General features: G+C 35.7%; 1 protein-coding gene across 9 annotated transcripts in view; it reads left to right on the plus strand.

Annotated features, from left to right (window-relative positions):
- MAPK10 (mitogen-activated protein kinase 10) overlaps window positions 1–14,056 on the plus strand; it is a 305,461-nt gene that overhangs the window by 251,065 nt on the left and 40,340 nt on the right. For all 9 annotated transcript variants that reach the window (XM_038582223.1, XM_038582225.1, XM_038582221.1 and 6 more), the window contains 2 exons: window positions 1,582–1,764; window positions 5,588–5,712. In XM_038582223.1, the coding sequence (XP_038438151.1) occupies window positions 1,582–1,764; window positions 5,588–5,712 (308 nt within the window). The remainder of the gene's footprint in view (window positions 1–1,581; window positions 1,765–5,587; window positions 5,713–14,056) is intronic.

Here is a 14,056-nt window from a genome sequence, read left to right on the forward strand (position 1 = left end):
AACCTTTGTTATCTTTTAGTTTCTTTATTTCTAAGAAGTTTGACTTACTGCTATATTCTCATGCACATTGTAACTTAATAAACTTTTATTGAAACATGTTCTTGTTTAATTATTCCTACTGTTCTGTAAAGGAATATTCTGCATTTTTTCATACCCACCCTTCATTTTTAATATTACACAATCATATATTTTTTAACCTAATAATTGAGAGGATGTGTAATAATTTAAATTTTATTCAGCAAGGTTATAAGGGAGATAAGAGAGGATTTGCAAATTAGTTTGATATTATCTTTGTTCAATCTTTTATCTACATTATATATTTATTTTTGTTAAATACAGCTAATGTTGTCTTTTGTCAGGACTGCTGATCTTTTTTAGTTCAACCTCACTGAATAACTAGGGGTAAAGATTTTACAAATTTCAATTGAGTAATACTATGGTTAGATCCCTGAACTGTTGCAAATTATAGAAATGTAATTAATTAATACTAAAGGATAGAGTTGTAGAAAAATAAACAATGTAAGAGAGAGCACTGCCTGTGTTATTGTATTTAAGAATAATTTCTAAGGCCTCTATCGTTCGTTGACACAAGGCAAGGAAATTTGTTTGAAATCGGCTTCTTCCAGTTGATTCTTCAGAGTTTTCATAGGTAATATTTATCATTCTCAGGGATCTGATGTATCAAATGTTAATGATAGATGAAAAAGAAAATGTCAGTCAGTGAGTATGTCTGTCAAAGATCGATCCTCAATTTTGGGAATATTAGTTTTCAGAGAGATGTAATATTTTCTGTACAATTCCCCATGATTAATATACTTTTGAAATATATACACTTGGATGGAAATCTGTTGTCTTAAGCTGAACATCCTATATTTATCCTCATACTTCACTGAAAGCAATACTCAGGAATGCAGGGCATTACTATCAGTAGTAATAAAAATAGGTATGAAAGTGTATCTACTTTTATAACTAGAATTTTTTAAATATTTGGTAAAGAATAAATTATTTTATTATCAAAAATGATACTGATCCCATATTTAATGCATTAGCAAAATGAACAGATTATGAAATTTCCTATTTCCTAGGGAAAGGAAGAAAAAAATTCTTAAAATGAATTTTTAAAAATGTAAATGAATCTTATAAAATGTTTATGTATTAGTCATTTTAGAAAACAAGTGATTGAGGTAATTTTATGATAAAAATTATTATTTTGCATCATATTTTTTCTCATTTAAATCACATGACTGAATAGAAATTTACCTCAATATAAGAAATTCTTTTGTTATTTAAATAAATACCTTTTCATCTTTACAACTCAAGAACTATTTCATGATATCCTACTTTGTTAAGTAATGTTAGTTCCCTAAAATTGTATTTATGCCACAAGTGAATTTAAAATTCCAGGAGAATTCATTGTCTGACAATTCTGGTTTCTTACTTTTTGTCCTTTTTTGCTTATTAAACTCCAATTATGTTGGTGATTTTTCAGGATTTTGAGAAGCAGTTAGTCTCCCAACTAGTGAAAGGCAAGACCTAGTAGGTCTACACTTTTTTTTTTGCCCTTAACTATTCAATTCTCAGATATTGACCAGTGGAACAAGGTAATTGAACAACTAGGAACACCATGTCCAGAATTTATGAAGAAATTGCAACCTACGGTAAGAAATTATGTGGAGAATCGGCCCAAGTATGCAGGACTCACCTTCCCCAAGCTCTTCCCAGATTCCCTCTTCCCAGCGGACTCTGAGCACAATAAACTCAAAGGTATGACCATCAGCAACAATCTCAGAAGCACTGCGTGGGTGGTGGATTAAACAAATGATAGAGATACCTCTCTTTAACTTGAACTACAATAATTTAAGGAGTATTTTTTAAAGTTTTGTTTGTTTGTTTTACTAAGAGCGTGTGGTCAAGGATTTTGGAATTGTGTGGATATTCAGAGGGAGAGGTAGTAATAAAGGATGTGACAGTGGCATGGGTTACCTATGTCATGAGGCTTATTTGGAATCTTAAAATTCTTTTGCAGTGTAACTCTAAAAGACCAATGTGATATACATTGAAGTAATTGTTCTAATTCTTTTTATTACCTGGAGAATATTTCAACACAGTGTTTTGTTGTAAAATCTTGGAGACACAGGTGTTTGAGTTTTCTATTATTTATATTTTATGGAATGTTTAACTACCGATTTTTCATCTTATGAGTAACCAGTGAGATTTACTTACACATTTTATATTCAATAGAAATATTTGCATCAATAAGTAATTCTTTCTGCTACTATGTCTGTAGTTATGAACTTCAGTGGGATGCCTGGGTGGCTCAGTGGTTGGGCACCTGCCTTTGGCCCGGGTCATGATCCTGGGATCGAGTCCCATATTGGGCTCCCTGCAAAGAGCCTGCTTCTGCCTCTGCCTATGTCTCTGTCTCTGTCTCTCTCTCTCTCTGTCTTTCATGAACAAATAAATAAATCTTTAAAAAAAATAACTTCAGTAACAAATCTTAGTTTCTTCAGCTACAAACTGAGATAATAATGCCTTAGTCATAGGATTAGAGACAAGGGATAAATTTGGCAATGTGTAAAATATACTGTAAATAATATTCTATTTCTTATTTTAATTTAGAACATTTTAGGGAACCTGATTTTGAAACAAATTTGTTTTTTTCCTTGCCTGAGCTCAAATGCTGTCCCTGAAAATCTGTGTGAGCCTGGACAAGTCATCTGATCTATCTATACCTCCTTTAACAAATGAAAGTAGGAAGTGTCTACCTTAGGATCATTGAGAGAATTAACTGACTAAATATTTTTGTCAAACACTTAAAACAATGCCTGGCTCATAGTAAATACTCGGTAGCTGTTAGACATTTTTTAAAAAGTAATAATTATTATTTAAAATATAATGATATATATCAAAAAAAGAATAAGGATGCATGCTTTTGAAATTTTTCCCCAAAAATTCAGTGTATAATTAATTAACTATAGACTTAACTTACAGACATAATTTATAGCAAATACAGACTTAAATGAGACAGAGAAACTTAAAATGTGGTGCCATTTTCCAGGGTCTTATCCCCAGTCTTATATGTCGTGGATTGTAAGTATACAGAACTGTTCCTGTGTTCTTGACAGTTTCATTGCACAATTGGGTTGCTTCCTTCAGTTGACTTGACACTCTGAATGACAACAGATGAAATGATTACTAAGACGGCTGCTTTTTTTTTTTTTTTTTTTTAAGATTCTATCCATTTATTCATGAGAGACACAGAGAGGGGGGGTGGGGCAGGCTCCATGCAGGGAGCCTGACGTGGGATCCGATCCCGAGTCTCCAGGATCACACCCTGGGCTGATGGCAGGGCTAAACCGCTGAGCCACCCTGGCTGCCCTAAGACTGCTGCTTTTAAAGATCAACACTGCCTATATATTCCAAATGGAGATTTGAAGAACTTAGTGTCTTTATAAAGCTAATTGGCATGTCAGGCAAAAGTAATCTCTTTATCTGAAGACACTTGTAGTGTAACAGTATGGGGATGTTAAAAGCCCTAATCAAATTATTTGAGATAACGACAGCACTTGTAGAAAAGCTATTAAATAACATACCATGCTTCATAATATAATTCTGACTTTCTTGAGTTTATTTTTTGCTTTTTAATTCAACTTCAATCTCCATGATTATATTATTTTTACAAATGATAGGCTAGTTTATATATTTATAATTATTTAATGATAATTTTAATATAATAATTGGTAAATTATAAAGACTTCCACAAATAGTAAGAGGGAAGAATTTGTTGTTATTTAAAAAGAGTGTAAGACATTTACTTGCAAATAAAAGAATGAGAAAGGAGGAATTGAAAACTTTTCTTCCTCCTTATTTTGTTCCCTTCAAATACTATTGATCACTGTTCCTTAGAGACTAGATTCTTTGGTATTACTGTAGTTCATGCCTCGATGGATTCGGAGCCCAGGCCAACCCCCACCGCTTTTAAAACATAGGGGATTTGATGGGAGAATTTTTGGGAGGTGGGTGTATGTGTCTGGGTATAAAATCAGAAAGATCTCTGAATCAATGAAATGAATAAATATAGCCCTATTGGGCCATTAAAGGAGGGTCATGGAACAAACAATATTTTCACCATAAAATTTTCATATCAGTTTGGAGATGCATTTTCTGTTTTATGTCTAAAGTTTTATGTTTGTAGAGATTGAAAACTGAGTGTCTTTTAGCATTGTTATTAAATAAATACACTTACTGATCATCACCATTTAATTTTTTGGGGATCTCTGGCACCTTGCACTACCTGACACAGAGTAGATATTTAGTATTTTATATATTGAACTATATCAATATGGTTACTGAGATGTGTGAATTCTTTCTTCAAATCTGTCCCCTCCTCTCTATCCTTGAAACTTCTGTTCCTATTAAAGCCCTCATTGTCTTTTCAATCCTCAAAAAAAGTCACCCCAACCTCTTGCCTCCCTCTAGTATCCCTTTTGTCCTATCTCAGAAAAGCTTTTAAAATGAGCAATCTATATCCACTTTATCTGCTTCCTTTTTAAAACTTCATTCTATCACATTTATATATATGTATAAAATACACATAAAATATATTAAAATATATATATTCTTCCCTCCTCAGAGGTAACTATTATTTTGTTTCTTGATTATTCTTGCAGTCTTTTTCTAATCGTTTATATACATTAATAGGAAGAGAGGGAAATATTTGTTGTTTTAGTGAGAAGGGGTAGATGTATACAAATGATATAATGATCTATGCATCATTCTTGCAACTTTGTTTTGTTGCTTAACAACATGTCCGTGTGAGTACATATAGATCTCATTCTTTTAAATTACCAACTACAATTCCATGGTATAGTTGTACCATAGATCATTTTTTAAATTATTTTTTTGCCCTCTGGATAGAAATTTAGACTTTATTTTATTTTTTTTTATTTCATAACCAACACTATAGTGAACATCCTTTCTGTGGTTTTTTTTTTTCATGAACATGTACAATTGTTTCTATAGGCTGTATACCAAAAGTGGAACTGCTGGATCATAAAGTATTCACATTAAAATTTTAATAGTCCTGGGATCCCTGGGTGGCTCAGCGGTTTGGTGCCTGCCTTTGGCACAGGGCGCGATCCTGGAGTCCTGGGATCGAGTCCCGCATCAGGCTCCCTGCATGGAGCCTGCTTCTCCCTCCTCCTGTGTCTCTTCCTCTCTCTCTCTCTCTGTCTATCATGAATAAATAAATAAATAAATCTTTAAAAAACAAAACAAAAAAAATAAATAAAATTTTAATAGTCCAAATTTGCCTTGTAGAAACATTTATCAATTTAACACTCACAACAACATGAATGAAATTACCTGGTATGAGTAAATGTTACACCTTTTTCTTTTTTTTCCAATCTGGTGAATAAAAAACATTTCATTGTTTCATTTTGCATTTTCCTAGTCACTTGGTAAAGTTGCCCAATGTTTGGAAGGAAGGTGGTAGTTTATCTTTGTTTTCTTAATTTTCTCTCCCTCCAACAAATTTTCCTGACAAAGTCAAAGTTTTACTAATTGTTTCTCTCCTTCATTGTTTCAGCCAGCCAAGCCAGGGACTTATTGTCAAAGATGCTAGTGATTGACCCTGCAAAAAGGATATCAGTGGATGACGCCTTACAGCATCCTTACATCAATGTCTGGTACGACCCTGCCGAAGTGGAGGCGGTAAGGCATAGTAGGCTTATTCACTTTCCTTCCACAAACAAATCAGAATAATTGGGTGCTCAGTGGTGAAAACTGCAAGAGAATTAGAACCCAAAAGCACACACAAAGGATCTTCAGGCAATTCCTAAGTCACAAAGTTATTACCTTCCTCTATAAAAGTTATTTTCTTTCACCCATATTTTACATGCTTTTCTTTTTCAGGGTTTTCCATGAGAGTGGATTTATCCAAAAAGCCTTAGCTGTCCATGACACATCCATTTGCTTTTGTGAAATTGTTAACAACCCCAGTGTTTGCTTTTTTATGCTGAATTTCCAACTTCTGATGCAAATTAAGTAGCAGAAATCGTAATAGAGAATAAGGTGCTTTGCCTCTCTTTCCTTAATAAGATGCCTACCATTACTCAAGTGTGGCACCACAAGCATTTCGCAGATAGAGCTTTTACCAGGCCATTGGTGACTTTGTGAAACCTTACATGGATTAGATGAGAAAACCTAGGTAGTTCAGTGCAGAGTAGTTCAGGTTTATTCTAAATTCACTGACAAAGTAAGATGAACCTCCATATTGTAAATCTAGTCTGAGTTTAAAGATCTTCTCTGAAGCATCACTTTTTTAAAAACTATTTCCAACCATTCAATATCTTTCCCCCAATCTCTTTCTTATGTCTTTGCCTTTCTCCTTTACTGCCTGGAGCCAAGGCAAAGGATTATTGTTGTTGCCTATGTGTGTTCATAGGCCTCCTGATGAGAATATCCTTTGGTCTCTTTTTTAAATGTTGCCATCAGCAATGTTATCTTCTCCTCAAAGAATCAAAATCTCCTCAAATTCTTAGAATACCTCTGCTAAATGACTTTTTTCCTTTTTTTTTAACATAATAGCTTCAAAGTACTTTGAATTGGTTTTTAACACCTATTTGAAATACTCTCTTTACTTGTTTTCTCATATCTTTCTCTGTATTTCAAAGTATTCTTGTTTGAGCCTAATTTTGCTTTGTTTCAGCTTCCTTTTGTTTCATTGTGCGCCTGCCTACGTCGAGATGCTGGATTCAGACTGACATAATTCTTAACCCTTTATCTTTCACCAGAAAAGTGAGAGCTGACAGATGGGAGTGGGAATTAGGGAGAATTAAACTTTGTAAACATAATATTCAAAAAACTACTTTTCATAGTAACCCGATGAATCAAAAATTTTTGAGGAAAACACTTTAGTGATAAATGAGTCTCTCAAGTGTGGAAACTGGGGTGTTAACAATCCTTGATGACATATTCTTAAGATCTGCTCTCTTAAGCATCATTTCACAATGATGTTGAAATTTCAGTTTGCTTAGAATTAATTTTTAGTCACTTGATTTGATTTTTACAAAATAAAATCCTAATTTTTTTTTAAAGATTTTATTTATTTATTTGAGAGAGAGGGAGAGATAGTGAGAGAGATCACAAGCAGAAGGCAGGGAGAAGGAGAAGCAGAGTCCCTGTGAGCAGGGAACCTGACACGTGGCTGGATCCCAGGATGCTGGGATCAGGACCCGAGCTGAAGGCAGACACTTAACCAACTGAGCTACCCAGATGCCCCAAATCCTAACATTTTTATGGGTAAAAGATAGAATCACTTTTCTCTCACTCTTAGGAAATACTTTCAAAGACGTTCTTGGGGTACAATGAAGTAATGAAGTCAGTAAGAGAAAGTATGATATATAAATATGTGAAAAGTAAGTGTAAATATTTTTCCTTTGATGATTTTCAAGAAAATACTTTAGGTTATGTTGATAAAAATTTTAGACCAACACAAATTATTTAAAATTGTTACTCCTCATTTATTTTGATCATTCAAATCATGTGGCATGTTTATTTTTTCTTACATCTAATGTAATGTGTGTAATCTGTTTTTAATGGATTGTGGCCCAGAGTTTAATTGGAGTCATAAAGTCTGCATTTGTAATTCACTTGGGATTATGTTGCCTATAAAAGAAATAGTTGTTTAGATTCTAAACATATTAATGAATAGCATCAGTGAGTTTTTAAATTTAACTTTTTATGAAAAATTTCTTCAAAGGGTAAAAAACGTAAGATTTAGGGTGCTAAAGTGGCTAGAACCTTGTTCTTCTTCATTTCAATATTGTCATCCTGGAGAGTAGATAGTAACAATATAAGATGTGGATTTTAGGGGAAGGATTTGATAGAGCCTGAAGGTTTAGGAAAAGGGATCAGTAAATGCACAGAAGAACAAGCAGGTATTTATCACTTAGGCTAGGATCATTGATTATACAAGGATAAACATGTTTTACATGTAGACATGTTGCAGGGAATAGGTCAGAATTCTGACCCTAGGGCAAGGATAATTCATTACTTTATAAAATGTATTATACAAGTCACAACTAGGAAGAGACAGATTCTAAAGATGCTAGAAGCAATGGTCAGCTATGCTTTCTGCAATGCCCTTAGAAAATGCCTTTGTTATTGCATGTGAACTTACATTTAAAATAAAATAACCTTTCTTTATGGATGCATGGCAAAGCTATAATTTCCAAGGTATATTTTCTGCCAAGACTGCCAAGACCGTTCTGTAAAATAAACTCTGGTGTATTCTATAATCCAAACAAATGGAAGTATCAAATAATCAGAATTTCCATGATTAAAAGTTTATCCAGGATATCCAGGCTCAATCAGCCTTCAAGTAACTCACATGATATTACAAAGGGAAGGAAATTCAAAGATGAGAGGAAAGAAACATATATTTCATTGCAAAAAAATGAGGCAAATGGAAAGGGAAAAAGGAGAAACTGCAAGAGAATGTGATTTCTTCAGGGAAAGTAGGAAAGCAGGAAAGGAGAAGAGAGAAATGCTATGTGTACTAATCTATTCATCATAACTTACCACTTGTTTCCAAAAGTGCCAAAGTACTAAAATGAAAAGAGAAGAGCTTATGAATGCTGTCATAACTCGAAGAAAATTACTCATGCAACCATGAACTTGAGAAATTTAAAAGTTGAATGTCAAGGTTAATGGTGATCTGTGTAAGAGTGCATAAAGAGTTTTAAAGTTGTAACTGCTCAGATTATTAGCAAGCTCTTATTCAAATAATGTTCAGAGTAAAAAAAAACAATGCGCCCCAAACAGGGTGCAAAGTCCACATTTAGTGTCAATGCTTTCTTATAAGATAGTTGGAAGGCATTCTAACTCTGTTTCAGTATTTATCAAGAGGGCAAAAACATCATATACAAATGCAATGCATTCTGTTGTATACATCTTCACAGGCATGAAAGATGGGGTAGGTTTTTACATTTCTGCTCTCCCACTTACTAGCTGGCCTTGGTCAAGTTTCTTAACCTTTCTTCAGCTCAGTTTTCTAAATTAAGAATAGGGAGCATTCATACTTAGTGCATATTTACTTACATAGTACTTACTCAGAGAATATAAAGAGTTAATGTACATGAAGTGCTCAGTACACTACTGTAGCTAGTAGGGATCATAGAAATTCTTACTATTGCTATTACTATTACAACTTTTATATGCAAAGCTCAACTACCTTTTGATATTTAGAAAGATACATATATTTAGTAAAAAAAAAAGACCAGCTGGCCAAAAAATTGTAAAAGTATTCTATAACATTAAAAAAAAATCCTGGAAATTATGTAGCTCCTACAAGATTTTAAACTGTTGGTCCTTTTTTGGCTGAAATATGCCCACTTCTACTTTGTCAAGTGTAAGAGAATTCAGTGCCACTTATTTAAGCCAAAATAAAGGCACATTATATAGCTCATAAATCCTCATTATAATCAACTTAATGAAACTAAAGGATATTCAGGACTGTTTGGGGAATCACTTTAAATATATTCCCTGTGCTCTGTTAGAAATATGGAAACAATGAGGATCAGTTGCCATATTTCTACAAGATTCTTGAGTTTAGAAACTCTGTTAGAGAAGAAGGTGGCTTTCACTTTGCAACCTCTGAGAGTAGGGGCATAGAGGCATATTAGGGGCATCATCATGAACTACAAACTAAAGAAGAGTTGATTATGTTTCATGGCACATGAAAAAGGAATTTAAGAAGAATATAAAATGGAACCCTTTTTTTAAGCACACTTTTATTTCTCTCAGAAATTCTAGAGCACCCTCCTGCATTGCTAGTAGTGGAAGAGGGAGATAGGAGAGGGAAGGGAGGGAGAGGTGATACATTCAGTGACCAAATCAAACACCTCAAAACTCAAAGTAGTCCTCATAGAGAAGCCAATTAAAAATGTAGGAGCAGAGAAGGACTTTTGTTTATTTCTCAGTTCATGACAGGAAGGAAGGATTAGGATTTGTCACTAGAACCATCATCCAACATGGGACTGGTACTGGGGACCAGGCTCATGACCAGCAGTGTTTAGCCAAGTCCACTGTTAGTTGAACTTTGTCTCAGAGAGCCTCAGATACAATCTTCAATGGTCAAAATGTTATTCTGGAAAGCTGGACAGAGGGGCAGTTTGAACCAGTCAGGCTGTTGTTATCTAAGAATTCCTTTCTCTAGTGGGCAAGCCCTGGGGACTTGAGAACCCAGAAAAGTGATGGCAGGCAACACAGGACCATCTGAATGGTAGCTGAGACAAAGTTACAGGAGGGAATGCTAGAACAGAGGCATGGAATGTGGGGCTAAGCTGAGGAGTAGACTGAGGAGAGAGGTTGGAAATGTTTTGATTGAGAATATAAGTACACATGTCATCCTTATAGAGACCAAAGAAAAGGTAATTAATCCAATCAGTTTGGGTAGAATGTGATTAGGGAAGCAAGGTGGTGTTGAACTTGTTAATTATTTCTTGCCTAATTCAAGATTAATTTGGGAATTAATTTGGCTGGGTGGGAATTTAATCTACCTATACAGATCCTAAATTAAACAAACCGGTCTTCAGATTCACAGTGAGAGTATAATCCCAGAAACAGAGTTAACATTTACACATGTTAGCGTTGAAATTCAATAAGCCTAGAATAGTCAGTAATGTTACACATTACTGTTTGTAACATAAGGTAATTAATAAAGTCATAAATATTTTACTGATATTATTATTTGCTATTTCATTCCTTTAGGGACTATGTTATTTTTTGCCTCCAGTGAGAAGATTTATAGGAACAAGCAAACTTGACTTATATTAAGCTCTTTTATTGCAAGGCCATCATAGATTTCATGCTTTTTTTTTTTTAAGATTATTTATTTATTTATTCATGGAAGACAGAGAGAGAGAGAAAGAGAAGCCGAGACACAGGCGGAGGGAGAAGCGGGCTGTGGGACTTGAACCTGGGTCTCCAGGATCATGCCCTGAGCCGAAGGCTGACGCTCAACTGTGGAGCCTACCCAGGCATCCTGATTTCATGCTCTTTGAAGAGAGTTACTATCTGATGTTGCTTTGGCCATCTTCTTGTTTGCTATTGTATCTTATCTATCTTATCAGTCATTACCAAAGAAAGCACGTGGAAAGGATCACCAACTGTACAGGAAATATGCATTTTTTCAATCTTCTTGTGGCATAGATATCTAATGTTTCTTTTATTTTTTGAAGTCCCACTTCCTTTTTTTAAAATTGTGGTTGACACATAATGTTACATTAGTTTCAGATACAACATAGTGATTCCACAAGTCTATATGTTATGCTACAAGTGTAGCTACCGCCTGTCACCATTCAACACTTGGGATCCCTGGGTGGCGCAGCGGTTTGGCGCCTGCCTTTGGCCCAGGGCGCGATCCTGGAGACCCGGGATCGAATCCCACGTCGGGCTCCCGGTGCATGGAGCCTGCTTCTCCCTCTGCCTGTGTCTCTGCCTCTCTCTCTCTCTGTGACTATCATAAATAAATAAAAATTAAAAAAAAAAAAACACTATTACAATACCATTGATTATATTCCCTGTGCTGTACTTTTGTCATTATGACTTATTCATTCCATACTGGAGGCCTGTATCTCCCACTGCCCTTTATTCATTTTTCCTATCCCCCATCCCCTTCCCTTCTGGCAACCATCAAGTTTATTTTTTGCTTAGTCTGTTTCTGCTTTTTGCTTATTTCTTTACTCATTTGTTTTAATGTTTAGATTCCACGTATAAGTGAGATCATATGGTACTTCTCTTTCTCTGTCTGACTTATTTCACTTAACATAATACTCCCTAGGTCTATCCCATGTGTCTCAAATGGCAATATCTCATTCCTTTTTTGTGGTGGTGTATACTATTCCATTGTGTGTTTTGTGTCTGTGTGTGTACACACCACATCTTCCTTATCCATCTATCTGTTGATGGGTACTTAGGTTGCTTCCACATCTTGGCTATTGTAAATAATATTGCAATAAACATAGGGTTCATATATCTTTTCAAATTAATGTTTTCATATTCTTTGGGCAAATACCCAGTAGTGGAATTACTGGATCATATAGTATTTCTATTTTTTAAAAAAGATTTATTTATTTATTTGAGAGACTATGTGCATGCATGCACGCATGAGCAGGAGGAAAGGCCGAGGGAGAGGGAGAGGGGAAGCAGATTCCCCACTAAGTGGAGAGCTGAACCAGGGATCTCAGGACCCTGAGATCATGACCTGCGCTGAAACCATGACCTGGAAGCTTAACCAACTCAGCACCATGCTTAGCCCTATACTAAGGCACCCCTAGTATTTCTATTTTCAATTTTTTAAGGAACTTCCATAATGTTTTCCACAGTGGCTGCACCAATTTACATTTCCACCAACAGTGCATGAGGCTTCTCCCTTTCTCCATATCCTGGCCAACACCTGTTGTTTCTTGTGTTGTTCCTTTTAGCAATTCTGACACATGTGAGATGATATCTCATAGTGGTTTTCATTTGCATTTCCTTAATAGTGATGTTGAGCATCTTTTCATGTATCTATTGGCCATCTATATATCCTCTTTGGAAAAAAAATGTCTATTCAGGTCCTAAGCCCATTTTTTAATTGGATTATTTGTTTTGTTTTGTTTTTGATGTTAAATTGGTTGAGTTGTGGAAGTTCTTTATATATTTTGGACATTAACCTCTTATCAGATATATCATTTGCAAATAGATATATGAATTTTAATGTTGCATAAATCTGGAAATATGTTCAAGGTAAATCTTTTTTGTTGTTGTTGTTCAAGGTAAATCTTAAATGAGAGCTTAGAGATCATTGTAGAATGGTTTTGTGCTACTGTTCAGCATTATCAACAGAGTATCAGGTGTCTAATTGTGAGCAGCTACAGGAACACAGGACCAGAAACCATGAGAAAAATAGAATAGGGCTAAGCATGGGGCCAAAAAGCATTGAGAAGACAATCAGAAGCCTGTGGTCAAAGTAGTACAGGCTCCAGAGCTTGGTCTGAGCAATTCAGGGTGACAGCTGATGCCAGTATGTGGACAAATCAGATAGGACAGGCAGATAGCAGTTCAGGAGAGACCTGTGGCCATATATCAGAGTTCTGAACAGATGCCACACTAGTGCATTTTAAACAGTGGCAAAGGGATCCCTGGGTGGCTCAGCGGTTGAGCATCTGCCTTTGGCTCAGGGCGTGAACCCGGAGTCCCAGGATTGAATCCCACATCGAGCTCCCTGCATGGAGCCTGCTTCTCCCTCTGCCTGTGTCTCTGCCTGCCTCTCTCTCTGTGTCTCTCATGAATAAATAAATAAAAACTAAATAAACAGTGGCAAAGCTAAGGATATTTTCTGATTGGAATGTAAAAGTCAAGAACAGGTACTTTTGGAACTCAGAGATTAGCAATCCTAGGAAGCTAGTAGTAGAAGTTGGTAGTAGCTACTACCAACCCTGGAGTGAGGAACTGGTTTACTGTAGCCCAGGCTGAGGTAATGATGGCCTATCTAGTGGGAGTCAGACTTACAGAGACAAAGGAGATAGAGCTGCTTCTGGAAAGAGGAATCAGAGAAATAGCCTGGCTTTTCTCCACTCCCCCCAACTCCTAGTAGTATCTCCCTCCTGTCAGCTAGACCAGCCCTAAATCAGCCAATAGGTGAGCCTGGGAAATGCAGTCTTTAGTGGCTGGCCTCTGAGATACAGAGCAGGGAAAGGAGGGGTGAAGACTGTATCTGTGGGCAAACAGAGTGAGGGCTGGCCCTCACCTATCCATATTTTCCTCATTTGTAGCTCTAAAACTCTGACCAAGTAAAACCGACTTAATCTGGAAAGCACAAAACTTTGGGAGATCAGAAGAGGTGCTCAGGGGCCTCACTAGGTTAAAGTGATGTAAACATTACCTCTAATAAGCCCTAGTAATTATTCCATTTTCTTAAGTATCTTGTGATTTCTTTCTAAAGAATCACAAGTACTATGCCTACCTGACAGTCTTGGCATAAGAGAACTTCACATTGGGCCTTAAGTTG

Source organism: Canis lupus, chromosome 32 (genome assembly GCF_011100685.1).
Source record: "Canis lupus familiaris isolate Mischka breed German Shepherd chromosome 32, alternate assembly UU_Cfam_GSD_1.0, whole genome shotgun sequence".
In the NCBI taxonomy this organism is placed as follows: Eukaryota; Metazoa; Chordata; class Mammalia; order Carnivora; family Canidae; genus Canis; species Canis lupus.